Genomic DNA, 26,684 nt, shown 5'->3' on the forward strand with positions numbered 1-26,684 from the left:
TTTAAAATGTGTTTTACTTATTAAAAAAAAAAAACACCACACATTCTGCCTAGTCCTACTGAAACCTCAAACTATTTATGTGCCAACAACATCCCAATTGAATAATCCTTAAAACCCTAAACATTCAGACTTTGTTCCCCAAGTCTGTGGAAGAGCAAGCTTTATATCAGTGTGAAGGAGACTGATCCACTCCTGTTGTGAAGCAGGTTTCTGGAAGGAACTGAGTCGCAGCCAGGAAGGTGATTCCAAGATTTCCAAATGCTTCTGGCTGAGGCCTTTAGATATTTTTTGAAACAGATTCTGAGTATCAAACACACCTTTATTCAAGTGGAAGTACAAAAGCACATTCCTAAACCAAATGCATACATGTGATTTTTACATATTCTGCTATTTAGGGATTAATCTGTTTCATAATCACCAGAAGTGACCATTGGTCTCTGTACATAAGGGCATACACATTCATAAACAATGGAAAAAAACATGCATTTTTCATTTGCTTTTACATTTAAATCAATTCATTTAGATCTCTACTTTGCCCTGATAAGATCCTATGCTTGCTGATGGCTAAGAGGCAAAATACGGTGGTAGAACTATCTTAGAGCTTAGCCATAAGAGGATTACAGAATAAGCAGTAAATTGTTATATATTTGTTGAGAATCCCTAGTGAATATTATAACATCTGAACTATGAAGGCCTCACTTGCTGGAATGACAATAAGAATTTTAAGTTAACACCTGTCTTATTCACAAAATATTATGAAACTTAAGATGGAAAAATATAATAAAATGCTTTGACAACATCTAAAGAATCATGAATTCTTGGCTAGGTGTTTACAGTGACCCTGAACTCTGGACATCCTGACATCTGTGATCACTTTTATCAATCAAAAAACCAAGTTCTTTTATATGGCCTGTAGACGCTTGTAAAATACAGAAAATGCGATGACGAATAAACAATTATACACAAAGCCCCCACACTTCAAATACTGTCCTGGATTGATGGGAGAGGGGGGGGCAAAAATCCAAACAGATAAAGAAGCAATCGCAGTAGTTAAAATTTTACCAGGAAGACCTGCCACTCTCTTAAAATACTCTCTCCAGAGAGATTACAGAAGAACAGCAGTATCTTTTTTGAAAAGCTGCATTCCCTTATGAAGTTCTCTGACTTTTCTGTGTATGTTCTTTATATTTTGCCCTATCAAAAGCAGACCTGAGCATTTTGCTGTCCTTCAACAGGAAGTATATAAAATAATTCTAAACTCTGACATGCAGAACAGGCGCTGAATGAATGTAGCTAGACCATCAGGAGTCTTGTTGGCTCCCTGACGTCCTTATCTCTTTTAGAGGGCTGTGGGATGCAGACAAGACAGCTATTGGGTGGGGTGTCATTTGAAAATGTTTAGCTGCCTGCCGCAAACGCAGTAGAGATGGAATCCTTCAAACTCATGGATGGACAGGATGTGGAAATCCAATTCTTTTTAAAGGTAGATGCTTCACTTTAGGAAAGAAGACACCAGAACACGAACATCAAGTAGGGATGGCAAACCTGCTGGTGAGAAGCTTAAAACTAGAAAACCATCATTTGAAGGTACTAAGAAAATGGAGAAATTAACAGGAATCCAAGTGTTGTGGCTGGAAAGCAACAGGAAAGTAGGATGCTCAGAAAACAGCAGACCTAAGAGTCTGTTTTGGAGAGAACTTGGGCTGAGAACAGCAGAAAAATCTAAATGAGCTACTTTCCAGAAGTTAATTATGTTTTTACATGGGTATATTAACAATATCTTAGAGAAGCTGTAACAGGAACCAAATTTCAGGAAAAATAAAAATGTTCATAGGCCATATTTTAAAAAACAGTTTAAATGAGCTCCATAAATAAAGTTTATATACCTACCTACACCACCTATTAAATAAAAGAATACCATGAGGAAACAGCATTGCATTCACCAAGTCACTCCTCAGACTATCTTCTTCTGCAATGAAAAAATCAGGGCTAACAATTTTATATAAAAATTTCTCTCCAGTATTTTGATGTTGAGTAAAGCCTGAAATGTAGAGGTACATTTTTTCCATTTGCATTGTATCAGATTCTGGTCTGGTGTGGAGATTCTAATGATGAAAAAGACTTGAACTCCCACTGAAAGATTTGTCACCTTTGCTACACTTGAATGGCTTCTCCTGGGCACGGATTCTTTGACGTTGAATAAGGGGTGGAATATGACTGAATCCTCCCATGCGCATACATGCTTATTACATTCATAGGCTTTCTGCATGGAATGAATTTGATGCTGAACAAGGTAGTTTCTTTGACTGAAGGCTATTTCACATTTATTACAGTGATGGAATTTTATTCCAGTAAGAATTCTCCAATGGTGACTAAGGTATGAAAATAGCATGAAGCATTTACCACATTCAATGTATTCATAGATTTTCTCATTGGTATGGGTTCGCAGATGTTGATGAAGTTTAACACTGACAAATAGTTTTCCTACATTCATCACATTCAGAGAGTTTCTCTCTGGTGTAGATTCTCTGATGCTGAATAAGGTTGAGCTATGACTGAAGGCTTCACCACCTTCAGTACATATATAATTTCTCCCTGGTGTGAACTCTCAGATGTTGAATGAGGCCTGAATTTGACTAAACGTCTCCCCACGTTCGTCACATTCATAAGGTTTCTCTTTGGTATGAATTCTTTGATGTTGACCAAGGTGTGCTGTCTGACTGAGGTTCTTTTCCCATGCATCACAATCAAAGGCTTTTTCTCTGGTGAGGACTTCTTGCTGAAGAACAAGATCTGAGCTATGATTGAAACTTTCCTCATAATCATTACACTCATAGGACTTCTCTTTCCCATGAATTTTGTGATGCTGAATAAGGCATGAAGTTTGACCAAAAGCTTTTCCACACTCATTACATTCATGTGGTTTCTCTCCTGTGTGAATTCTTTGATGCTGAATAAGATGGGAATTCAATCTGAAGTCCTTTCCACATTCATTACACGTATAGGGCTTTTCTCTGAGATGAATTCCTTGATGTTTCATAAAGGTCAACCCACAATCATTGTATTCATAGGCTTTCTCTTCACAGTGGACTTTCTGATGTTCGGCAAGGTGTGAGGTATGATGGAAGTCACTGCCACATACAGTACATTTACAGGGCATCTCTCTGTGAAGCTTCTGATGTTGAGTAAGATGTACACTGCGACTGAAAACCCTTTCACAATTACTACATTTATAAGACTTTGCTCTAGTGTGAATCCTCTTATGTGGAGTTATGTCTGAGCTCTGACTACAGGATTTATCAGATGCTTCACAGGATTTATCAGATGCTTCACATTTATAGGGTTTTTCTCTAGTGTGTATTCTTTTATGTCGACTAAGACTTGAACTCTGACTGAAAGATTTTTCACATTCTTTACATTTGTAGGGTTTCTCTCTAGTATGAATTCTCTGATGTCTAGAAAGGGCAGAGCTCTGATGGAAGACTTTCTCACATGCATCACATTTATAGGATTTCTCTGTGGCAGGAATGCTGTCACATTTACTAAGGTGGGAGAGATCCATTAAGCTTTCCTTATATTCACTACTCTGAACATCCTGTATGAGATTTATTTGTTCTTGTTTACCAGCAGCTGAATTCTGGTTCACACCCATGTCATACTTATCAGTATCATCAATATTCTGTATTCTAAGAACTCTCTGATCTGTATCAAGGGTAGAGTCCGGACTGAAGCTTTTTTCAGGTTCATTACATTCACTGTCACTGGTGAAGGCTTTCTTGCTGATTGTTATCTGCCTAAACTCTCTCTCCAGGAAGAGAAATTTCCTTAGGATTTCCTGAAGCCTTTCTAATCTGTCCTCAGGTTTAGACACTTCTCTAGTCCCAGGAACTTGGGCAATATCCTTTTTGAGTCTTCCTACTCTCACTTTGTATGAATGTACTTCTTCCAAAATTTCCTGCTTAGGAATCAACAGCTTGTTCTCTTCTCTTGTCTCTCCATCTGATTCAATATATAAATAGAAAATGCAAATGTAATCTGTACCCTGTGCTTAGGGGGGGAAAAAAAAAACCTCAGAGAGGAGAAAACTAAATAATCTAGAATCTACTAAAATGAGAGTTTATTTACTCTGAAGCACAGGCACAAAATCTCAATAGCAGATGCAAGGGCATGAATAGGAGCAGTGAGGTAATACACAAATGGTTCAGGGTGTGGTAGAAACAGAGGACGTTTTTGGCAAAGAAGATAACCAATTAAGGTGTTTCAAAGCAGGTAATAGGGAAGTAGTTCAAAAGAATTATAGATAAGCAACTTGAACAGGGACCCAGTACAACTTGTGGATAAGGGATAAAGTAAATGCAAAGAATTCATCAAAACTGAAGGGAAAAGGAAGGAGCTCGCCATCTAGTATATAGACCGAGCTCTTCATTCTGACTGCCAAAGCAGCTACAATTTGGCTCAACAACTTGACTCTTACTTCCCTACTAATTCCATCTGATTGATTCTACCTTACTCACCTGAGCAGTCATCTCTTAAGACTTCTCTATTCTTAGTTTCCAGATCAAAGACCTGTAGATCTTGTTCCCGCTGGGAGATCCCATCAGGCTTGGAAATTGGAAATCCTGCTCACAGAGAAGGAAATGGGATGTGGAGATTTATCCCCAGACACTACACAAAGACACTTTTTCTCTTAACTAACAGTTAATGGAGAGAGAAAGTAAATTCTTAGAAGACATTAGGGAAGGCCTGGAGAGTAAGAAGGGCAAAGATCTTCTATAGGGAGCTCCTACTTGTGCTCCAGGAAGAGGTGTGTTACGGGGCAAGTTGATGACTTTGGGAGAAGTATTCATTTAAACATTACTCAGACAAGGGAACTGGTGCATGAGTGTGTACCTGTCTTCACAGAAGTGATCATTTTCACTCTTCAGCTGTTGCCTATAGATCAATCTTTGTATTAGACCTGGTCTACAAGTACTAGACCAGGTCAAAAGGGAAGTCATCAAAATATAACTTTGCTGGACTGGAGGAAGGTGAATACTCAAGCACCTGTTGTGTGGTGAGCTAAACTGCAGCAACAGAATCAGTGAGGACTGATTTTCCAAGAACCAATCTCAAGAAACTTCACCAATCTCAATTCGCTTCAGTGAACATGAGGAAACAAAAAATAACACATTCTTACCCATTAGGAGCTTACACTCTTGTTTATTCAACAAACATCTACGGGGTGCCTCCCATACGGAAACTATGTAGAGACAGATATAAACAACTAACTATAATACGATAGAGAGAGCCAAGTTCAATGAAAGTGCACCTTCACATAAAAATGGTCTTTCTTGGCTTACATGATGGACTGCTAGAATCTAATCTCTTTTGGGCGCCTGGGTGGCTCAGTTGGTTAAGCGACTGCCTTCGGCTCAGGTCATGATCCCGGAGTCCCTGGATCGAGTCCCGCATCGGGCTCCCTGCTCGGCAGGGAGTCTGCTTCTCCCTCTGACCCTTCCCCTTCTCATGTGCTCTCTCTCATTCTCTCACAAATAAATAAATAAAATCTTTAAAAAAAAAAAAAAAGAATCTAATCTCTTTTAAAGCAAAAGCAAGAAGCAGTCTGATGCTGAGGGGGGCAGAACTATTATAGTATCAAAGGGGAAGTTTTTATACGTCTTCAGACCAGAAATCTTCTAGTAGCACACATACAAGGGCTAGCTCAAGCCCGTCAACTCCAAAAGCCTTTTCCTCCACTTACTGAATGTCTACACAATTTATTATTTGTTCCTCTTATCCTGACATGTCACTATATAATGGAGTTTATAGATTTTTATTTAACTGGCTTCAGGAATTATCATCCCTACTTCATTTATAAACTCTTACTAACAGGGACCATGTATCTTATATCTTGTACTTCTTTTGATTTATTTACTTAAGAGCTACTTAATGAGTGCCAATTTTGTGTCCTAGCATCAACATATAAGACATAACCAGTTTATTAAAGGGTACTAGGCCTGTAAAATATGACAAACCAACAGCTGTCCTCTTGGGATTCCATGTGAGAACCTATGAACAGGAAGATACAGAACAGATAAAAGAAAGGCATTTACTGTGTTCCTGAATTCCTGCTGGGCATTAATAGTCTATTCCCCTCCTTTGGACGCTTATTTAGTTGAGGTCCTCCATGTCAAATGAAATAGTTTTCAAGTTTAAAAAAAAAAGCATGGCATGAAGCAGCAAATATTCTGCTCAGAATTCTGATAACAGAATCTGTAACTTTTAGCTCAGATATCAAAGTGTTTCTAAGTATTTGATAACTGAAGCAAATGTTGCTTATTTATTCTATATCTCTACCCACATCACCTATACACAACAAAAAAGACCGTCTCCATGTGGAAAGAAGGGTTTGATTTTAGATTGTGTTTAAGTTAATGCAGTCAGGAATAAGAGAAAATGTCTAGTAGGCAGTTAGAGATAAAATACTACAGTTCTGGGGGCACCTGGGTGGCTCAGTCGGTTAAGCGTCTGCCTTCGTCTCAGGTCATGATCCCAGGGTCCTGGGATCGAGTCCTACATCAGACTCCTTGCTCAGTGGGGAGCCTGCTTCTCCCTCTGCCCACCATTCCCCCTGCTTGTGCTCTCTTTGAAAAATAAAAAAATCTTTAAAAAAAAAAAAAAAAAAGACTAGTTTTGATGAGAGAACAGGGTTCAAAATATAGACTTAAAAGTCATCTATATCATCAGTACCATTAAAATATTAAGCTAAGGTTTACTGCACATTTGGTAGGTGCAAAGTACCACACCAAGAACTTTACAAATTTTCACTAATTTAATACTCATCATAACTTTATGAAGTAGAAACTACCGCTGTACCCATTTTACAAATAAGAAAACTAAGACTGACAGTTTAAATAACTCGCCCAAGTTCACAATAACTAGCAAAGCCAGGGCTCAAACCCAGTCTTTCAGAACCTGGCTTTCACATAATCTGCTAGTAAAAAATAATGATTGTGTTGAAATCTGTCCCTTCCTCCAACATATGTACAGAAAGACAACAGGAGATCAACATACCGACAATGGAGTAAAAGGTGAAAATAAATAAAAAAGAACAGAGAGGGGCGCCTGGGTGGCTCAGTTGGTTAAGCGTCTGCCTTCGGGTCAGGTCATGATCCTGGAGTCCTGAGATTGAGCCCCACCTCGGATTCCCTGCTCAGTGGGGAGTCTGTTTCTCCCTCTGTTCCCCCCCACCAACTCCGCTCGTGTTCTCTCTCAAAAAAAAAAAAAGAACAGAGAAATAGTGATTATAGAGTAATACACGGATAGCCAGGATCCAACATATTTGGAGTCATGGATGTTCTAGTTAAAAGCAAACTAAAAGATCACTTAAGTGTCAAAGAAATGAAAGTCTCTTTAAAATAAAAATCCAAACTCTTTCACTGTGTTGGGCTCCATGCTGAGCGTGGAGCCTACTTAAAAAATTTAAAAAAAAATTTTTTTTTTTAAATCTGATCTACAGCTCTTATCACCTGCAGTCCTTTCCAAAAAAGCATTTAAGTAACTACCATGAGCCAGGTACTTACACTCACAACATAATTTAATTTAATCCTTGGCATAAACCCAGAAAGGCAGACATTATTTTTCATGTTTTATAGTTGAAGAAAATAAGTATCAGTTTAAATAATCTGCTCAATGTAGACAGTTGGTAAGATGAACCCAAGTCTGATTCCACAGTTTATATTCTTTCTAGTCTAACATTCTAAGGGTCACAGGAAGCATTAAGGCAGGTTTTCTTGCCATTGGCCTGAATGCCTTTTCCTAAATTTTATTTTATTTTTTATTTTTAATTTTTTTAAAAAATATTTTATTTATTTATTTGACAGAGACAGAGATAGCGAGAGCAGGAACACAAGCCGGGGGAGTGGGAGAGGGAGAAGCAGGCTTCCCGCCGAGCAGGGAGCCCGATGTGGGACTCGATCCCAGGACCCTGGGATCATGACCTGAGCCAAAGGCAGACGCTTAACGACTGAGCCACCCAGGCGCCCCTTTCCTAAATTTTAAAGTCAGAACTCTATGCTTTCAAAATATGCATTTGCAATTAATTTTTCCTATCTAAAATTATTTAATCTTTTATTAAAACCTTTTAATTTATTTTATTATTTTTTTAAAGATTTTATTTATTTGACAGAGAGAGATAACGAGAGCAGGAACACAAGCAGGGGGAATGAAAGAGGGAGAAGCAGGCTTCCTGCTGAGCAGGGAGCCCAACACGGGGCTTGATTCCAGGACCCTGGGATCATGACCTGAGCCGAAGGCAGATGCTTAACAACTGAGCCACCGAGGCGCCCCAAAACCTTTTAATTTTTAAAATTTAAACCTTGACAGTTCTCCAATTAGCTTTATTTTTAACTTAATCTGGTCTTTAAAAATAACATTTAAAATTCACCTCATTATTTGTTTTTTTGCTTATACCAGTTATGCTAAGATTTTAGCCACCTGGAAGCTTTATGCCCTTCTTCTTGGTCCTTAATAGACAAAATAAATCTCTCCTTAGTAATATTGTTCTTATGTAGATACCTATTTTTTTTTATTTATTTATTTGAGAGAGATAGTGAGAGAGAGCAGAGCAGGAGGGAGGGGCAGAGAGAGAAGCAGGCTTCCTATTGAGCAGGGAGCATGACACAAGGCTCGATCCTATGACCCTGGGATCATGACCTGAGCCAAAAACAGCTGTTTAACCGACTGAGCCACCCAGGCGCCCCTAGATACCTATTTTAATGGACTGTATTACTACACAATTTTATTTCTTCTTGAATGCATGTTCTTTCTGCTCCCAAACTGTACAACCTAATGCCCATCTGTCCAATTTTTCATGGCTTTTTCTGATTGTCATCAGAGTATAAAGCCGTAAGAATATAAAACAACCACATGTGAGGTCCCTGGGTGGCACAGCTGGTTGAGCATCTGACTCAGTTTTGTCTCAGATTGTGATCTCAGGGTGGTGACCTTAGGGTCTTGAGATCAAGCCCCATGTCGGGCTCTGCACTCAGCACGGAGGCCACTTGGGACCTTCTCTCCCTCTGCTCCTCCCCACCACTCTCTCTCTCTAAAGAATTAGATGGATAAATCTTTAAAAAACAAAAACAAAAGCTCAAAACACCATATGTGGTTGGACTAATTGTCCTAAGGGGCAAAACAATGAAAAAGAACATGAGCTTCAGATTCAGATCTGAGTCCTATGCCTAGTTCTGACCCTGAGTGGATCACTTAACTTTTGAGCCTGTTTCCTCAGGTATAAAATAAAATAACATTTGCTCACAGGGTTATGGCAAGTACTAAACGAGATATGTATAGTACCTCGTAACACACTGGCTCCTCAATAAATAGTAAATAGCCATGGTAGTAAAAGACATTCTATACAAAATAATTTTTGTCCTCATGACATCAATTTCAAAAACCAAAGGGTATGTGCCAAACATTTCCATTCAATCAACTTACTTAACAACCAGAATTCTGATAGGCATGTTTCTAATGATGTCATCTAATAAGGCACCTGCCACACTGACCCTGTATGAAATGCAATCCAGACCACTTTCCTGGCCTTAATCTCCGGCACTAAGTCACAGATAACTTCCCTTTGGGTATGACCCTCAAGCCAGTAATTCACTCGCTGTCAAGAGAACATGCTTCTTTTTAGATATGTTAATGAAAAATGACTTTTTACTTACTTTTTTATTCTTTTATTCAGCTGTTCATACTCTGTATGTTTACTACTATATAGTAAAAGCACTTACCCAAAGGAACAAAGTTTTGATGCCTGTGACAACTGAGCCACTGCCGTGGGGAAAAGATGTGAACTTGACAGTGGGGCTGCTAAGTCCCTATTTTACAACACCAAACATTAAGCTAATTAGGTGTATAAACTTACATTTCAGGTGGAGTCTGCTGAGCCCACAAATATGAGAATGATTTCCTGAGAACTGTAAAAAATAATTAACTAAAAATGCTGCTGACGTGGTCACAAAAGCAAGGTGAACAGGAGGGTCTGTTGTATGCATTTGTAGCCAGTATGTGTGCGTGTGCATGAGTGTCCTGTACTTGTGCAGAGATGACACAGGAAATGGGATAAAATTCAGTCTAATGGCACGCTGTGCTACTAGGCTGACTCAAGTGCTAAGAAGTTTGTTTACTCCAAAAAGTAGACAGGTTAACTGTTGGAAATTATGTAATTATTAGATAAAATTAACAGCAGTTTACAGTTACATCACTTTACAGTTTACAAAGTTGTTAAATATACATTCAATTTGATACCCTGAAATAAAGAAATTAAACTCCTGCCCTCCCATTTCCCATCCATCAAGGACAGAGCTAAGGAACACTTGATCAGGAAAAGTCATTTAAATGCATCAATCTGTATAGCACCACAAAGAATAAAGGGGACAAAGTCAGGGCCTTGGAGGGGGCCATGGGGACTTAAAGGAGAAGACTAGAGTGTTAAACATGAGGAAAGCCCAGGGGTCACAGAAAAGTCAGACAACAGAAGGGGCTGGTCATATTCACTACAGAAGAGAGAGGTGCACAGCATATGTTCCACATTCTAAAATAACATGAAAAGATCATAACTGAGGAGCTGGAGTTGAACTTTGTGGTTTCTCAGAACACAAGTAGATGACCACCAACCGTGGCTTATGAATGAACTCAGAACTCAGGTTCAAAATTCATCTGGCTGCAATGGAGGGCCTCCTTGGCCCTTCCGAAATTTAACAAAGGTCATCTGAGGAGCTGCAATTTTACACAGTGGTGGCATCCTGAGAGCATCAATCAAGTGTAATATCTTACAATCGTGGAAAAGGAGTTTCCGAGCGGGGACGAGCAATATCGATGGGAAGCCGATACTTGGGCCATCTCTTGGAGATTCCTGCTGAAAGAACTGCAAGTGTTTCTCCAGAGAAAGCACTTGCCTGGGTATGACTCAGGGCCGGGCAGGAATTCACACTATGAATCCGGGTGGTAGGAAGGCGGAGAAGTATGCCTACAAAGATCAAAGAGCCAGGAATGGGAAACACACTAAAAACCTTCCCAGTGGGCAGGCTGCCTCCCCACAGGTAAAAAGCCTTCTTTAATCCTGAGCATAATCAAGGAGACAAAGGAACACCCTGGATGCCACCAGCATAGGCAAAGCCAAAAAAAAAAAAAAAGAGAGAGAGAGAGAAAAAAAGTGTGATTAAATACATACATACAAAAGATTAAAAACAAAACAAAAAAAAAGCAGAAGTAGAGACTGGCAAAAAAAAGAGGAAAAGGAGCAATGCTCACATCAAGGGGGCTGCCAACAGCCCCGTTGATGCTGCTCTAGAGCACTACCGGTGCCTACTACCGGGTGCCTAATCCCGGCAGCCCGCTGTACCACCCAAACAACAAAGGAGAGACTCGGTTTAAAGCTGAAACTTCTGCTGCTCTGGGTGAGGTTACTTAGGACTACCATCTGGATGACTCACTGAAATAGACTTGCAGTGAGTCATGTCTTTAAATGAAGTCTCTTGAACTCTGCCTCTTGGAGATGAATTTAGGAATGTTAAGAGGTGAGGGATCATTCAACAAGGATTTCAGCCTATCTTTAAAAAAAGGATTTTTTCTTCCAAGAAAAATGGAAAACTTTCAGATACAGGGACACTGAATTACCAGGAAGGAACTGTCTGGTTGTGGATTGGGAGGCTCTAAAGTCCCTCTCATAAAAAAGGAAAAGATAGAGAAGGTGAGAACTTAGGCAAAGCACAAGCAAGTTTCCCTTTTCTAACAGGAAACAGATGCCCCACGAAAGTAGGAATCGTTAATTAAAGATAAGGAGTAAAATGTCTCCTCTTGAACTCACCCTCCCCACCCCCCAAGAAAACCCACTCCCAGAGGAAATGACCTTGAAGATGGAGGATTCAGAGGTTCTAAGACCTGGAATCTGAACCAATCTCTACTTTCTCAGAGACCTCGCACCTCCTCAGAAACAAGGAAGTAAAGAAATCCTAATAGGTAAACTGAATAATAAGAAAGTCCTTACCCAGTGAGACCACGTTCCCATAATTCTCTAACATCACTTCTCTGTAGAGATCCCTCTGAACAGGGTCCAGGCATCCCCATTCCTCTCGAGTAAGGTGCACAGCCACATCCTCGAATGTCACAAACTCCTGAAATAACACAGCCTGGCTGCTCTGGGGAATGAGGCCACTATAGCATCGTGGCCAGAAAAAAGGAGATGACACAGAGAGGGTGTCGAGGGTGTCCAGTGTGTAGCAAAGCTGGGGAGGAGGGAAAACAGACTAGAAACTAGGGAATAAGTTCCATAACCTTTAACATCTAATAAACGCCCATCACAGCACCAGGGATAAAGAAGGAACAGTGTTTACTGGTGGAGGTGGGGAAATGGGAAGGTGGTTTCTGTGAAGTCCAGGTCTCTGAAGAGGATCAATTCCCAAACTGGGGTCTGCTATTGAAAAAAATTCGCGGCAGGGTTTACGGATGGGATGAGGGAAGGGCCACACTCGATCAGTAGCAACAGTCCCTGAGGAAAAACAGAGGGTTCCTCAGCTCACCTGGTACCTGGCTGTCAGGAGCGTAGCTGCCTGGTCTCCTGGGCTTCCCTCATGGGGAAGAGCAGGCACCTGGGGAACAGGTGGAGCTGAGGGAGGAGAGAGGAGCCAAGAGTGAGAGCAACCCTTCCCCAGGGCTCCCTGACAGAAGAGGGAGTCAGTGGGACCCTTCTTCACATCAACATTCTAGTAAAACCAATGAACGTTTATCAGGTACTGAGTGCATCTACTCTGCTCCTTCTCAGCATCAGCATGCCCTCTTTACCCATGTTTAGACCCGTGATTCAGGATTTTCTTATAAAATCTCGTATTTCACTTTATTCTCATGACAGGACATTCCTCTAACAGGAGGGTAAGCACTACACCTGTTTTGCAGATGGGCAAAGCAAAGCATAAAGACCTGCAGTGACTTGTCCAGGGCAATGACTATTTAGTTGACTTCTGATGCTTTCCCAGACACTGTTCTGTAAATTTCAGTAAGCCTTCATGTGAAAGGGCACTGTCTCTGCAACCATTGTGTAAGGCTCCCAAGAATAAGGAATGGTCATCTGTTTCCTCACAACCTTTTCCACACTCCCACAACACTCCATAGCACTCTACACACCATGGCACTCAATTGGTGTTGCTGACACATAAGTTATTTCAGGCACTGCAGTTGGCCACAGCAATTTAAAACAAGGTTCTTACAAAACAAAAAAAAGTACAAGACATGTCAACCTATCTATATGATACATAAAGATGTTACTGCTGAGTCAATATGTGATATGTATATGCTCGTACAGGCGTTGTGCTCGACCAAGGAATTAAATGGTTGCTTTTTTGGCCAAAATTAGATTAGTCACAAACACTGCAGCTGCAACAGAACGGCAGGGGGCAGAGCTCGCAAAGTCATCAAGGAGGGAGACACTAAGTGAAGGGAACAGGGGGAGAGAAGGGCCCTAAATCTAAGAGGAAGTAAGAGCGAGGCAAGGATTGTGAGATGCAGCAAAAGCAGCGTATCTTAGAAATTGTTCTGGATGTGAAACCAGGATAAAGTGAAGGTTGTATGAATGAAAAGAAGCCAAAGCAGAGTGAATGACCACCACTCTGCCTATTAAAGAAAGACGGGCTGTCCTTAACAGAAGAGCCCAAGACCAGGACTGAACTGAGTCACATCTGACCCTCCTTTCCAGACCTCCCCTAGGAGCCATCTTCTTATTGAAGTTCCCGGCCTCTCTCATACCAGGCCCAGGAGCCCCACTGCACCCCCGTTCTCTTGGATTTAAGTGCTCTCTTGGCCTTACCCCCATTGAGCTCCTGTTCCATGTCGGTGTCCTGCACGAACGGAGGCTCTGGGGACAGACCCTCAGACAGGCTCTCCAAAGACTGAAACTGGACAGCTGGTGATCCTGCTGCTTCCTGGGCGGATAGTTCCTCCATCCCTGTTCTGGAGGACAAGGACCATCACTGCCGGGTGAGATTGCGAGAATTTATTGCACTAAGTTAAGCCAGCCCATTATTTTACATCCTCAGGACTTAGCAAAGTATCTTACACACTGCAGGTACTCGATAAAAACAGTTAATAATAACCAACCACCTTAATAAAACAACAGAAGGAAAAATGGAAATTATTCAGTTTCAAATATTTAAGAACCAAATCATATGGTCCAAGTGTGCAGCTTTAAACTCCACTAATTCAGAATTTGTGGTATTTCAAGAAAAACAAAAATCAAGAAAGCACAACTTAAAGATTTCTGAGGAAAGTTTAAAATATTTGAAATGTATAGGGGCGCCTGGGGGGCTGAGTCGTTAAGCCTCTGCCTTCAGCTCAGGTCATGGTCCCAGGGTCCTGGGATTGAGCCCCACATCAGGCTCCCTGCTTGGCAGGAAGCCTGCTTCTCCCTCTCCCACTCCCCCTGCTTGTGTTCCCTCTCTCGCTGTGTCTCTGTCAAATAAATAAATAAATAAAATCTTAAAAAAATATATTTGAAATGTACAGACTTCTTTCAAGGGTCAAGTTTGTACCCAGAGAAACATGCTAGTTATGATTACCTTTTTTTTTTTTTTAAGGCAGGCTCCCGAGGAATTACTTGGCAAACACTGCCCACTTTGAATTCCTAAATAGGCTTGCCTAATGACAAAATTCCCATCTGGTGGGGGGAGGGGGTGGGGGTCTGACCCTTCACCAACGCAGACGAGGTGGGCAGGCCGCTTCCCACGGCCCTGACAGTGATCCAGAGAAGAGCTGAGACTCAAACAGGTTTGGCTCGTGTCCTTCAAACCCAAGGACGCCACAGGGCTCCGTCCCGCTTCCACAACCCCAGAAACGGCCCTGGCGCCCTGCCCTCGGAAGGCCTCGCCCGGCGCTGCTCTCCTCCCACTTCCCTGTTAGGTGAACACGCGCTCCCCGAAGAGCAAGGCGGGCCACAGAGACCCAGCTCGCACCAGGGCACGGTCACCGGGCCCCGGCGGCGAGGCCCTCAGTCCGCCGGGCGTCAGGGTGAACCCTGACTGAGGAGAAACAGGCCCTCGCACCCCGACCCCTGAGCGCTCCTGGGGACGAAATCGCCGTCGGCCGGAACCGGGCGCCTCCTCCTCCTTCCCGGGAGCCTAAACTAACGGCGACGCCCACCGCGACCCCAGAACGGCTGCCAGGCACTCACCCGAGCGGAGGAGCAGGCCAAGCGGCCGTCCCGTCGCGGACACCCTCGCTCTAGGAGCAGCCCCAGGGTTTCCGGGGTCGCTCTAGCCCGCTCGGAGGCCGGCGCTTCTCAGTGGCACTTCCGGAGGCGGAGTCCGACGGCCGTGGGCAAAAGGCAGGCCCCGGATGAGGGCCCCGTACCGCGAGGGTCTCGGGCTTGTTTTTTTTTTTTTCCGTGTACTTCTCTGGGTCTGACCTCCCTCGCTGCTGACCTCTCTGGCACCCTCTGTAGCCAGTATACCAGTAATGACCGCGACAGCCCCGGATTTGGGAAAGCGGTCCCGCTGGCCCTTCCGTGGTTCCAGCCAACCCTCGAACCCCCGCTGGGTGGTGGCCAGCCCACGTGGTGCGTGTCGGGGTGAGGAGGCGTGGCGGACCTCATGGTCCCACTTTCTTAAGTCAGCGGGGGGGGGGGGGGAACAGCACAGGGGTGCAAAGTACACTGTTTTTTTAAGATTTATTTATTTTAGGGTGCATGGGTGGCTCGGTCGGTTGGGCATCTGCCTTCGGCTCAGGTCATGATCCCAGCATCCTGGGATCGAGTCCCGCATCGGGCTCCCTGCTCTGTGGGGAGCCTGCTTCTCCCTCTCCTCCCCATTTGTGCTCTCTCTCACTATCTCTGTCTCTCTCTCTCAAATAAATAAAATCTAAAAAAAAAAAAAAAATTTTTTTAAATAAAAAAAGATTTATTTATTTGAGAGAGAGAGATGGGGGGCGTAGGGGCAGAGGGAGAGAGAGAATCTCAAGCAGGCTCTGCACTGAGCAGAGTCTTCTGCTGTGGGGCTCGATCCCATGACCCTGACATCAGACCTGAGTTGAAACCAAGAGCCCCTCCCTTAACTGTGCCACCCCAGGCACCCCCAAAACACACTGATTAAAGCGAGGGTGGAAGGCGTTTGGGTGGTAGGAGGACCACAGAAAATCGTGGGATCAGAAACTATTAATGTTTTGGAGGAAGGGACAGGGCATTGAGGAAGTTGGAGTTGGTCAGAGAAATTGATCGTGGAAGACAGCTGCGTTCCTGGTGGAAAGACTGGACTCTACAGAAACGGATAGGTAAAGCAGGGAGCATGAAGACAGGCGCTAGAACAGAAGCCCTGAGGGCATTGTGACCTCCCAGATCCTTCCAGAATGGGATGTCTAGTGGTGGAACTGGATTTGCAAGGGGCTTTAGATATTAGTCCTTTAAGTTTACAAATCAAGTATGATCCTTTAATGACATTTGACATTTCAAATTAAATATAAGAAAAATCAGAAGTATAGTATTCTACATGCTTTTTCAAATTCCATCAGCCTCTCAGAGATTCTAATATGCCTTCGCTTTCTTTCCTTCTTGAGTGTCATTGATCTAATGCAACTTCCTACTATGACACAATCTCTAGTCTACAGTATCGGCACAATGGAGTCAGCATCACAGAAGATGCACTGCTTAGTCAGTTGCTTGCTGTACAGCTCCAGTTAGAACCTTTTTCTTGTGGAACAAAAATATACCCCCTGGTGATGTTTGTTGTTCCTGTTGAGATCCCTGGGACAGAAGAGGGCACATTACTTCCTCCTCTTCATTAATAGCTCTTCTAATATTCTAGGATCGCTCTGACTTTGGGGTTTTTTCCTGAGTTGCCATTTCCCCACAAGTCGTACCAATTAGACTGCTGCATTTCTGCAGCAGAGGTGAGCAAACTGCAGCAGTGGTGCATTTGTGTCTTAAGTTTTAGCTGACTCAGGCAGTTTGCTCCAGCGAGAGTCCCTTAGGAGCACTCATTTAAGAGTCCACTTCTCGGGGCGCCTATGTGGCTCAGTCAGTTGAGCATCTGACTCTTGGTTTCAGCTCTGGTCATGATCTTGGGGTTGTGGGCTCCAACTCTGCACGTTGAAGAGTCTGCTTGTCCCTCTCCCTCTGCTCCTCCCTCCGTGCTCTCCCTCTTTTCTCTCTTTAAATAAACAAAATCTTTTTTTTAAGATTTCATTTATTTATTTATTTGAGAGAGAGAATGAGAGAGAGAGAGAGAGCACATGAGAGGGGGGAGGGTCAGAGGGAGCCCGATGCGGGACTCGATCCCGGGACTCCAGGATCACGACCTGAGCCGAAGGCAGTCGCTCAACCAACTGAGCCACCCAGGCGCCCCTAAATAAATAAAATCTTAAAAAAAAAAAAAAAAACTTCAGTAGGCGTCAATCCCTAACAAAAAGTAGTTAGAAACTAATTTTGCTTTTGAGCAAAATTTTCAACAGTTCTTCAGATGACATAGGTGCAATAGTTAGCCAACTCATAAAGTTTGTCATTTTTATCTTATACTCTATTGCTTCAAAGAAAAAAATATATGAACAACTATTCCCAAGGGATTGAGCACTTCCTTCGTCTTTCTCATATGCCCACCATTGCACTAGGCATGGATAGTTACAAAAGAAAGAAAATATTACACCAGAATTGACACAGGCTCTAAACAAGGGTTTGTTTTCCCTGACTGCTTTATCTCCACCGGCACCATCATCTGAGGGTTTATAGGATGCCTTATCCATTAGACATACCTTAAATCAAGGAACCCACTTTATGGTCAAGGAGGTCTGACAATGAGCTTGTAACCGCAGAATTCACGGTGCTGACTCATCACCCAGAAGCAGCTATCCGATAGAACTGTAGAATGGCAGGGGCACCTGGGTGGCTTAATTGGTTAGGTCTACCTTTGGCTCATGTCATGATCCCAGGGTTCTGGGATCGAGCCCCGTGTCGGGCTCTCTGCTCATTGGGGAGCCTTCTTCTCTCTCTCCCTCTGCAGGTCCCCCTGCTTGTGCTCTCCTGCTCTCTCTGTCAAATAAATAAATAAAATCTTAAAAAAACAACAACAACTGTGGAATGGCATATTGAAGACTCAGCTCAATTACAACCTGCAAAGTTGGGGAGCTGTCCTCTAGTATACAGTATTTGCACTGATACTCATTGAACCGATAACATATATATGATATTTTGTCTCCAGTAGAAAGACTAAGTGGGTACAGGAACCAAGGGGTTGAAACAGGAGCAGCCCCTATTACTATCATACGCAGTAACTCACTTGTGGAATTTGTGCTTCTTATCTCCAAGCCCAGAGTCTTCTGGGTTGTGGTTCTGATTTGCAGGAAGAACATTTCTTCTAGGAGCTACATTAAATGTTCCAGGGAACTGGAAAGTGAGAATATCACCAGGCCACTTCAGGTTCCTTGTGCTGGTAGATCAACAGGCAAAGAACGGAGTTATTATAAAGGCCCCCCACAGTCTCTGCCACACACGCTACATAAATACAAAAACATACCGGCCATCTGCATTCAATAACCTACCTTCCTGAACCTTTTAGGCACTTTAGTGTAGGAATGAAGGGGGGCGGGTGGTAGGGATGAAAGGGTGAGGGCAGGGTTTAGACAAGAAAAACAACGCATAACAATGTAATGGCTCTTGGAGATGACTTGGAACACCGGAAGGAAATTTGAGGAAGTATGTAGAGGAAGAAGTTCTGGGACTACAAGGTCTTCAAGGAGGACGATAGTTTAGTGAGTCAGCCAGTGATTAAGAAGGAAAAGATCTCGGGCGCCTGGGTGGCTCGGTCGGTTAAGCGACTGCCTTCGGCTCAGGTCATGATCCTGGTGTCCCTGGATCGAGTCCCGCATCAGGCTCCCTGCTCGGCAGGGAGTCTGCTTTGCCCTCTGACCCTATCCCCTCTCATGTGTTCTCTCTCATTCTCTCTCTCTCAAAATAAATAAATAACATCTTTTAAAAAAAAAAGAGAGAAAGAAGGAAAAGATCTCAAGTGGTTTATTGAAGAGTCAATGGGGAAGTAGAAACAAAACAGCGGCAACCACAGCAAGGTCAAACCTCACAGGGGATGGGATATTATTTAGGGCTTGGAGGGTTACTCAGACTATCACCTGGTCATTGGTTGCCTCTGTAGCATGTGGCTCTAACTCTGGTGGGCTTTCCATTGTGCTCAGACTTGTCTTGGAATTTCGAGTGTGTGTGTGTCAGTCTTTTCAAGGTCTTGGTTATGGTTTTATAAAAGGTGAGGTTTCTTGATCTTCTCCTCAAGTAATGGTAAAAGCCATAACTACTGTGCTAACATTTTGACAGCAAAATTGGACTTACTGTAGTAATTACATTATTATGAGGCCGAAAACTCCCTGGTAACTTTCACCAAGCTCAGAATCTCACCACTATCTAGTACTAAAGAAGTTTATTGCCCATAGAAGAAATTTTTGAAAATACTGCCCATTCAAATGGCAGTACGTAATCAGGGTCCCTAGAGAAGCCGCCACTTGGGTTTTGTGAAACCATTCATTCTTGCCTTTGATATTCCTCAGTCTGCATTTTTGTTACGGTTCCTCTTACACAGACACACCATCACTAGTATTGTTTGATAAGAACTAGAATTCTTATGATTACTGCCATGAATAAACGTGTAAGTATTTGAGCGGGATGGTATCAAAGGAAACTTAAGCCTCCTTTTCCGAGGCGGGAAAAGCTGAGCTGAGGTGAGAGATCCCCAAAGCCAGACTGGCGATTGGAGAACAAGGCTGCAGTCCTCCCGCGTTCCTAGAGAGAACCTCGAAGGGCAGCCCGGCCCCGAAAGGCTGGTGTTGACGCACTTCCGGCTTCTGTGAGCCAGACAGACGTGCGCGCGCACTGAGGGTAGTGGCGAGCGAAGGGCTGCGTGCTGCTTTTCGACCGTCCCAGTCACCTCCCTCTTCTGTCCCAGCACCCCCAGACTTCTCCAGGGTTCACGGTGAGACGTGGGTCCGACTAGGGAGGATGGGCGGGAAAGAGGTGGATGTGTAGAGCCGAGTTCCGCGACTTCCCTCGCCACGACAGCCCCCGACGGGAGGAGGAGGGTCCACGTTCCCGTCCTGCATCCCAGCCTCGGCCGGAGGACGCGCAGTCTCCCGGCAGAGCACAGCCCCGGATCCAAGCGGAAAGGGAACGGCGTTTTGTTTTCCGGCTAGGATGAGGTGCCTCTGGGACCGGGAAGAGGCGGTCCACTGCGTGCCCCGCCTAGGCTCTCTTGTCCTCGGTTTTCACTCCGGGGGTAGCGGACAAAAGGACCCTGGGCTAATGTCTGTGTTACTCAGTTGTCCGCATTTGCTTTCCTTCTGGTGAGGGCTTTTTTTACCTGAGTTCTTAGGGACCCAAAAATGTAAAATGAGGAAGACCCACCAAGCTCCACGGGCTTTTTTTTTTTTTTTTTAAGGGGACAAGTTTGCTAAGCCTCATGAATGTTTGCAGATCATGTGCTCACCCCCCAAGCCCATCACCAAAAATGGTGATTAGTATTCGAAAACTAGGGAATAAAGTGATTTTGGACGCAGTAGGAAAAGATTACATACACTTCACTCTTTTCCTTGCAGTTTCTGAACTTTCCGACTTTTAAATGTCTGATTTCAGACATCAGGTGGATTTTTCAGTTGTGCAAGGTAATTGTGCTTGACCTCAAGCGGTGAGTGGTGAAGGGGATTTGTGAGGATGCAATGGAAAGTGTGTTGGGCTAATAGGAGACCATTTCCAGTGCGCTCTCTGCCACTGATTAGCAGGATGATCTTGGACGGAACATCACCAGGTCTCAATTTTGTCCTAAGTAAAATTAACTAGATTATCTCAAAGGGTCCTTCCAACTTGGAAATACATTGATAAGTGAATTTAACTGAAAAATCCACCTGGGCCAAACCTAATGTCCCATCTCCATTTCCTGCAGTGCCACCAGAAAGATACTTCTGTTATTGAGAGAAAGTGGCGAAGGACCAAACAAACTCGAAAACACAACACAGATCAGTGCTGAAAAGATTGTATGCAATTAATCAATCAGTTGCAGAGAATTCATTGAAAGCATACCAATGAAACCTATTTGCTGGAGAAGTAGGTTGGTTACACAGTGCAATGGGAGATAAGTAACTTACCCATGGACACATAATTTATTTCTGTACTTTAAATCTGTGCTATTATAATATTCCTCCCATTCTTATTCAGATGTTTTACAAATAACTTTATAGTTTAATTTATAAATGGCATGCCCTTCCAAATGTTGAAATACCAGACTTATAACAAATTTGTTGATCTTTCTAAAAATGGGCAGCAAGTACTGACCTTGTATTCAAACCAGTGTTTTTTAAATGTCTATGAGTTGCAAGGAACTACATAGAATGACTTACAGGGAACGATAAGAGCAAAAGCACAAAGGAACAGTCTAGTTGAGATAAGGCATGAAACTACTACAAATGAAATTTCAGGGTAAAAGCCATAAAAATATTACATATATCAAACTAGGAATGGAAACAGTGAGTCTAAAGTTGAAAGAGGACTGGGTTCTGGGATCATTCAAGTAATGTAAAGTAAAACCCTGTCTTTCTGCTGCCCTTGCCCAGAATATTAGCACCACCACTCCTTGCAGGCCTACAGGTCAGGGAGGAGTGACTGTGCCCCTGACCTCAGCCCTGTATCTTTTGAGTTTCACTTCCTCCGTGTCCCTTCATTTTGATTCATACTCCCACTATGAGAGAACATCTAGGAACATGTGATCGATTCCCCCTTCCCCACCTTTAAAACTTTGACCCAGATGTCAAAGACTGAGATGCCTTTTCCTTCATCTTAAAAGACCACAGACAGATGGGATTTTCAGAAGATCTATCACTAAACATGGAGAGAAATGAGCAAAGAAAATTTAATAGTTGTAAGGTGAAGTTCAGCAATACAAATGGTGACAGAATATAAGTGCTGTGAGATGGGTACTGAAGTGGGGGGGCTATCAGGAAAGGTTAAGTGGGTTTCAGTATTTTTTAAAATACAAATACAGGTTTTATTTTTTTTCCCTGTGCCCCAGTGGGTCATCCTGTACACCCTACTCAGATGGTCATTTTAAGAATGACTAGATCACTCTTTTATAGTGACTAGATTAACAGTGTGGCAGCACAGCTAGGACCTTGGACTTAAGACTTGGGTTTGAGTAGTGGATCTACTACACTGTAGTGTTAGACACATTATTTAATCTTTCTGAGCTTTTTATTTTTTTTTTAAAGATTTTTTTATTCATTCGAGACACAGAGAGAGAGAGAGAGAGAGCATGAGCAGGGGGAGCAGCAGAGTGGGGGAGAAGCAGGCTCCCGGCTGAGCAGGGAGCCCAATGAGGGGCTCGATCCCAGGACCCCGGGATCATGCCTGAGCCGAAGGCAGATGCTTAACCATCTGAGCCATCCAGGTGCCTCTCTGAGCTTTTTAAAATCGGAGTAATCATGTACTGCATAAGGTTTCCGTGGGTATTAAATGAGCTATATACAAAAACATAATGTAATCAACTGAATCTGTCTGCACATAAATACCAAGACATTGGATTTAGTGAATTGTCTTCATGACTACTCACATGAGGTGTTAGCACTGCACTACAATGTTACTTTTTCATACTGCTATTAAATTTTTCTACTCTGCAGGATAGCAAAAACTGGTCTCCTAAAACATCTAGGACAAAAAGGACAGTCCTGCAGACCGACCCTGTTTGGATCAAGTGAGCCAGTTCTTTGAACCTGAACACTGCTGAGTCAAGGCATACCGCAGATTGGTCTCCCCAGGCCACCCAGGAGATGGAAGGCGTAGTGATTGTGAAAGTGGAGGAGGAAGATGAAGATGAGGAAGACCATTTCCAAAGGGAAAGAAACAGCACAGAATTATCCCCACCATTTCTTAGTCGGTCTACAACCATGAATGAGAGGGCCTTGTTATCATCATACTTGGTTGCGTATCGAGTAGCAAAAGAAAAAATGGCTCACACAGCTGCTGAAAAAATTATTCTTCCAGCGTGTATGGATATGGTACGGACAGTTTTTGATGATAAATCAGCTGATAAATTAAAAACCATACCCCTTAGTGACAATACGATATCTCGTCGAATCTGTACGATCGCAAAACATTTAGAGGCAATGCTTATTGGGCGGCTACAGTCTGGGATAGATTTTGCAATCCAACTTGACGAGAGCACCGATATTGCAAGTTGTCCAACTCTCCTGGTTTACATCAGGTATGTGTGGCAAGATGATTTTATAGAGGATCTGTTGTGTTGTTTAAGTTTAAATTCACACATAACTGGATTAGCTTTATTTACTGAATTAGAAAAGTGCATTGTTGGTCAATATAAATTAAACTGGAAAAATTGTAAAGGAATTTCAAGTGATGGAGCAGCAAATATGACTGGAAAACATAGCAGGGTTATTGAAAAACTGTTAGAAGTAACATGTAATAGGGCTCTTTGGAATCACTGTTTTATTCATCGAGAAGCTTTGGTGTCCAAGGAAATTCCACCAAGTCTAATGGATGTATTGAAAAATGCAGTGAAAATTGTTAATTTTATTAAAGGAAGCTCACTGAACAGTCGACTTCTTGAAATATTTTGTTCAGAGATTGGAGTTAACCATACCCACTTACTGTTTCATACAGAAGTTCGTTGGTTGTCTAAAGGAAAGGTACTGAGCAGAGTATATGAACTCAGGAATGAGATTTACATTTTTCTCATTGAAAAGCAATCTCATTTGGCAAATGTTTTTGAAGATGACATTTGGGTAACAAAACTGGCATATTTAAGTGATGTTTTTGGCATTCTTAATGAGTTAAATTTGAAAGTACAGGGGAAAAACGATGTATTTCAGTATCTTGAACATATTCTAGGATTCCAAAGGACATTATTGTTGTGGCAAGCAAGACTTAAAAGTAATCGCCCTAGCTACTATATGTTCCCAACTTTGTTGCAACACATTGAAGAGAACATTATAAATGAAGACTGCTTAAAAGAAATAAAATTAGAGATACTGATGCATCTCACTTCTTTGTCTCAAACTTTTCATCATTACTTTCCAGAAGAGAAATTTGAATCATTAAAGGAAAATATTTGGATAAAAGATCCATTTGTTTTTCAAACCCCAGAATCAATCATTGAGTTAAACTTGGAGCCTGAAGAAGAGAATGAATTATTGCAGCTCAGTTCATCATTCACACTAAAGAATTATTACAAGACGTTAAGTTTATCAGCATTTTGGATTAAGATTAAAGATGAATTTCCATTGCTAAGTAGAAAGAGTATATTGTTGTTACTACCATTCACAACTACCTATTTGTGTGAACTAGGATTTTCAATCTTGACACGATTAAAAACAAAGAAAAGAAATAGGCTCAACAGTGCACCTGACATGCGTGTAGCCTTATCCTCCTGTGTTCCTGACTGGAATGAACTTATGAACAGGCAAGCACACCCCTCACATTAAATCCAATCTCCATGAAATTTTGGTTTTGTACTTTTTAAGGGCTTTTTTTTTTAGTAGATTGTATTTAAATATTAGTAAAATTATATTTGGAATTTACTGTGTTTCATTTTCCTATGTAGTATCATTTCAGGAAACTTGTTCCACTTACACGAATTGGATGTATGTGTATCCAGAATAATGATGTGAAAATATATTTCTGCATATTACTGTCAGTTTTGAAAAATAGTACTTTTTTTTTTTTTAAGATTTTATTTATTTGACAGACACAGCGAGAGAAGGAACACAAGCAGGGGGAGTGGGAGAGGGAGAAGCAGGCTTCCCGCTGAGCAGGGAGCCCGATGTGGGGCTCGATCCCAGGACCCTGGGACCATGACCTGAGCCGAAGGCAGACGCTTAACAACTGAGCCACACAAGCACCCCAGAAAAATAGTACTCTTAATACATAGTCTTATACTCAGATCTGTCCCCATCTTCACCGCTGCTGCCTTGCTTCTCCCTTTCAGGCAGAGCCCCATTCAGGTTCAATTTCTCACCATCTATGTACTTATGTGTTCTTCCTTTTTTCTTCTCATTCCAGGAAGTGAATCTTGATGCTAATCATGGTTTAACACCATCCTCACACTGGGTTTATTTAAGCATGGGCACGTGTTATAATTCTTGCTAATGAGATGCATGTGTAGGCCACTCTGTTAGGATATTTTTGTGAAGGGGTCCCTTGTTCTCAAAGGGACACAAGAGAAGGCAGTGATAGGGGCATAGTTTTTGAATCTCCCCAAGTCCCTCCTTAAAAACAGAGCAACCGGGGCGCCTGGGTGGCTCAGTCGTTAGGCATCTGCCTTCGGCTCAGGTCATGATCCCAGGGTCCTGGGATGGAGCCCCGCATCGGGCTCCCTGCTCGGCGGGAAGCCTGCTTCTCCCTCTCCCACTCCCCCTGCTTGTGTTCCCTCTCTCGCTGTCTCTCTCTGTCAAATAAATTATAAAATCTTTAAAAAAAACAAAACAGAGCAACCAGGATAGCCAAACGGAAACTCATGGATGTCATCTACAGCAAAATCAGGTACTACCAACAGTTAAAAACTAACATGGTCTCAAGCCATTGTGTAAAAGGAAGCAGAAGAAACAAGCATCTGATAGATTTGAAAGCTGCAAAATAATCAAAAGGTACTCATGCAAGATTTCAGTGAGCTATATTGAGACCAGCAGTTTAAACCAGGAACAGCTTGCCCACTTCAGTAGAGGTGAGTTTTAGGGATTGGTGTAAACTCTGGGAGCAGGATAGACCCTGTGAAATAGAATCCAAATTGACTGGGCACCTGGGTGGCTCAGTCGTTAAGCGTCTGCCTTTGGCTCAGGTCATGATCTCAGGGTCCTGGAATCGAGCCCCACATCGGGCTCCCTGCTCCGCGGGAAGCCTGCTTCTCCCTCTCCCAGTCCCCCGCTTGTGTTCCCTCTCTCGCTGTGGGTCTCTCTCTGTCAAATAAGTAAAATCTTTTAAAAAAAGAATCCAAATTGGCCAAGACAGGGACAGGAGAGACCAAGTCTTATCTCTGTGTCCTTGAGGACTGATTGCTTTGTTTGGTTTCCTCTGCCCACAATCAAGATCTTTTTGTCTCCTGATTAGTGACAGTTGACCTTTGGCCAAATTCCAAGATACAGGTTTGCCCGAGCACCATCCCCATGGGCTGTGGCAGTTTACGATGAGTCTTTTCTACTAAAATCCTGCCCCTTCTGGATCAAATACCTGCTTCCTTTGTGTTTTCTCATGATGACATAACTAGTACACATAACTCACCAGCACCATTCAACCAGGGACAATTTGGAATTGCATTGACCCCTTTGGGAGAACACATATGCACATCCCAGTCACCCATCTTTATCTGGGAAGATACTGGAATGAGGAGTGAAGCTCACACAATTTGCTGCCAGAAAGAATTAGAAAGCTGTGAAGACATCAGATACAGGCCTTTTCTCTCACTGTGGTGTGGACCACTGTCTAGGTTAGGACTGAGGAGACCTGAGGCTCCAGGCTCCATTTCAGAGATAAGTTATGGTCAAGTCCTATCTCTGTGCCTCCATCTCTTCATCTGTAAAATGAGGACTGAACTGCTTGCTTTCCCTGCAGAGCATTTGAAGACCGTATTAAATATTATAGAACTTAAAGCACTATATAAACAGGGTGTAAA

At 42.7% G+C, this 26,684-nt stretch overlaps 2 protein-coding genes across 5 annotated transcripts; one reads left to right on the forward strand and one right to left on the reverse strand.

The window, feature by feature from the left end:
• Positions 1-268: 268 nt before the first annotated feature.
• ZNF655 (zinc finger protein 655) lies at positions 269-15,430 on the reverse strand. 4 transcript variants are annotated; one of them, XM_021680211.2, is made up of 5 exons: positions 15,203-15,430; positions 13,844-13,986; positions 12,564-12,649; positions 12,032-12,158; positions 10,193-11,011 (listed from the first exon to the last, which is right to left on the reverse strand). In XM_021680211.2, the coding sequence occupies exons 2-5, from the start codon at positions 13,977-13,979 to the stop codon at positions 10,815-10,817; spliced, it is 546 nt and encodes a 181-aa protein (XP_021535886.1). In that variant the 5' UTR covers positions 13,980-13,986; positions 15,203-15,430; the 3' UTR covers positions 10,193-10,814. The 4 variants fall into 4 exon arrangements, with proteins under 4 accessions (XP_021535888.1, XP_021535886.1, XP_021535885.1 ...); XM_021680210.2 differs by having other exon boundaries at positions 13,844-14,006; XM_021680213.2 differs by lacking the exons at positions 10,193-11,011; positions 12,032-12,158; positions 12,564-12,649 and adding exons at positions 269-3,999; positions 4,515-4,619 and having other exon boundaries at positions 13,844-14,006.
• Positions 15,431-19,907: 4,477 nt separating this feature from the next.
• On the forward strand, positions 19,908-24,590 carry FAM200A (family with sequence similarity 200 member A). Its single transcript, XM_021680207.1, has 2 exons — positions 19,908-19,991; positions 22,681-24,590. Exon 2 carries the CDS (start codon positions 22,831-22,833, stop codon positions 24,499-24,501), a length of 1,671 nt encoding a protein of 556 aa, XP_021535882.1. The 5' UTR covers positions 19,908-19,991; positions 22,681-22,830; the 3' UTR covers positions 24,502-24,590.
• Positions 24,591-26,684: the final 2,094 nt, after the last annotated feature.

This window comes from Neomonachus schauinslandi, chromosome 5, assembly GCF_002201575.2.
Source record: "Neomonachus schauinslandi chromosome 5, ASM220157v2, whole genome shotgun sequence".
In the NCBI taxonomy this organism is placed as follows: domain Eukaryota; kingdom Metazoa; phylum Chordata; class Mammalia; order Carnivora; family Phocidae; genus Neomonachus; species Neomonachus schauinslandi.

Coding starts and splice junctions, on each gene's coding strand:
- ZNF655 (XM_021680213.2), bottom strand. CDS start 13,979: ATGGAGGAACTATCCGCCCAGGAAGCAGCAGGATCACCAGCTGTCCAG. Junction 4,620..13,843: donor GGAACAGGAGCTCAATGGGG/GTAAGGCCAAGA, acceptor CTCTGTGAGCAG/GATTTCCAATTTCCAAGCCT. Junction 4,000..4,514: donor CTTAAGAGATGACTGCTCAG/GTGAGTAAGGTA, acceptor ATATTGAATCAG/ATGGAGAGACAAGAGAAGAG.
- FAM200A (XM_021680207.1), top strand. CDS start 22,831: ATGGAAGGCGTAGTGATTGTGAAAGTGGAGGAGGAAGATGAAGATGAG.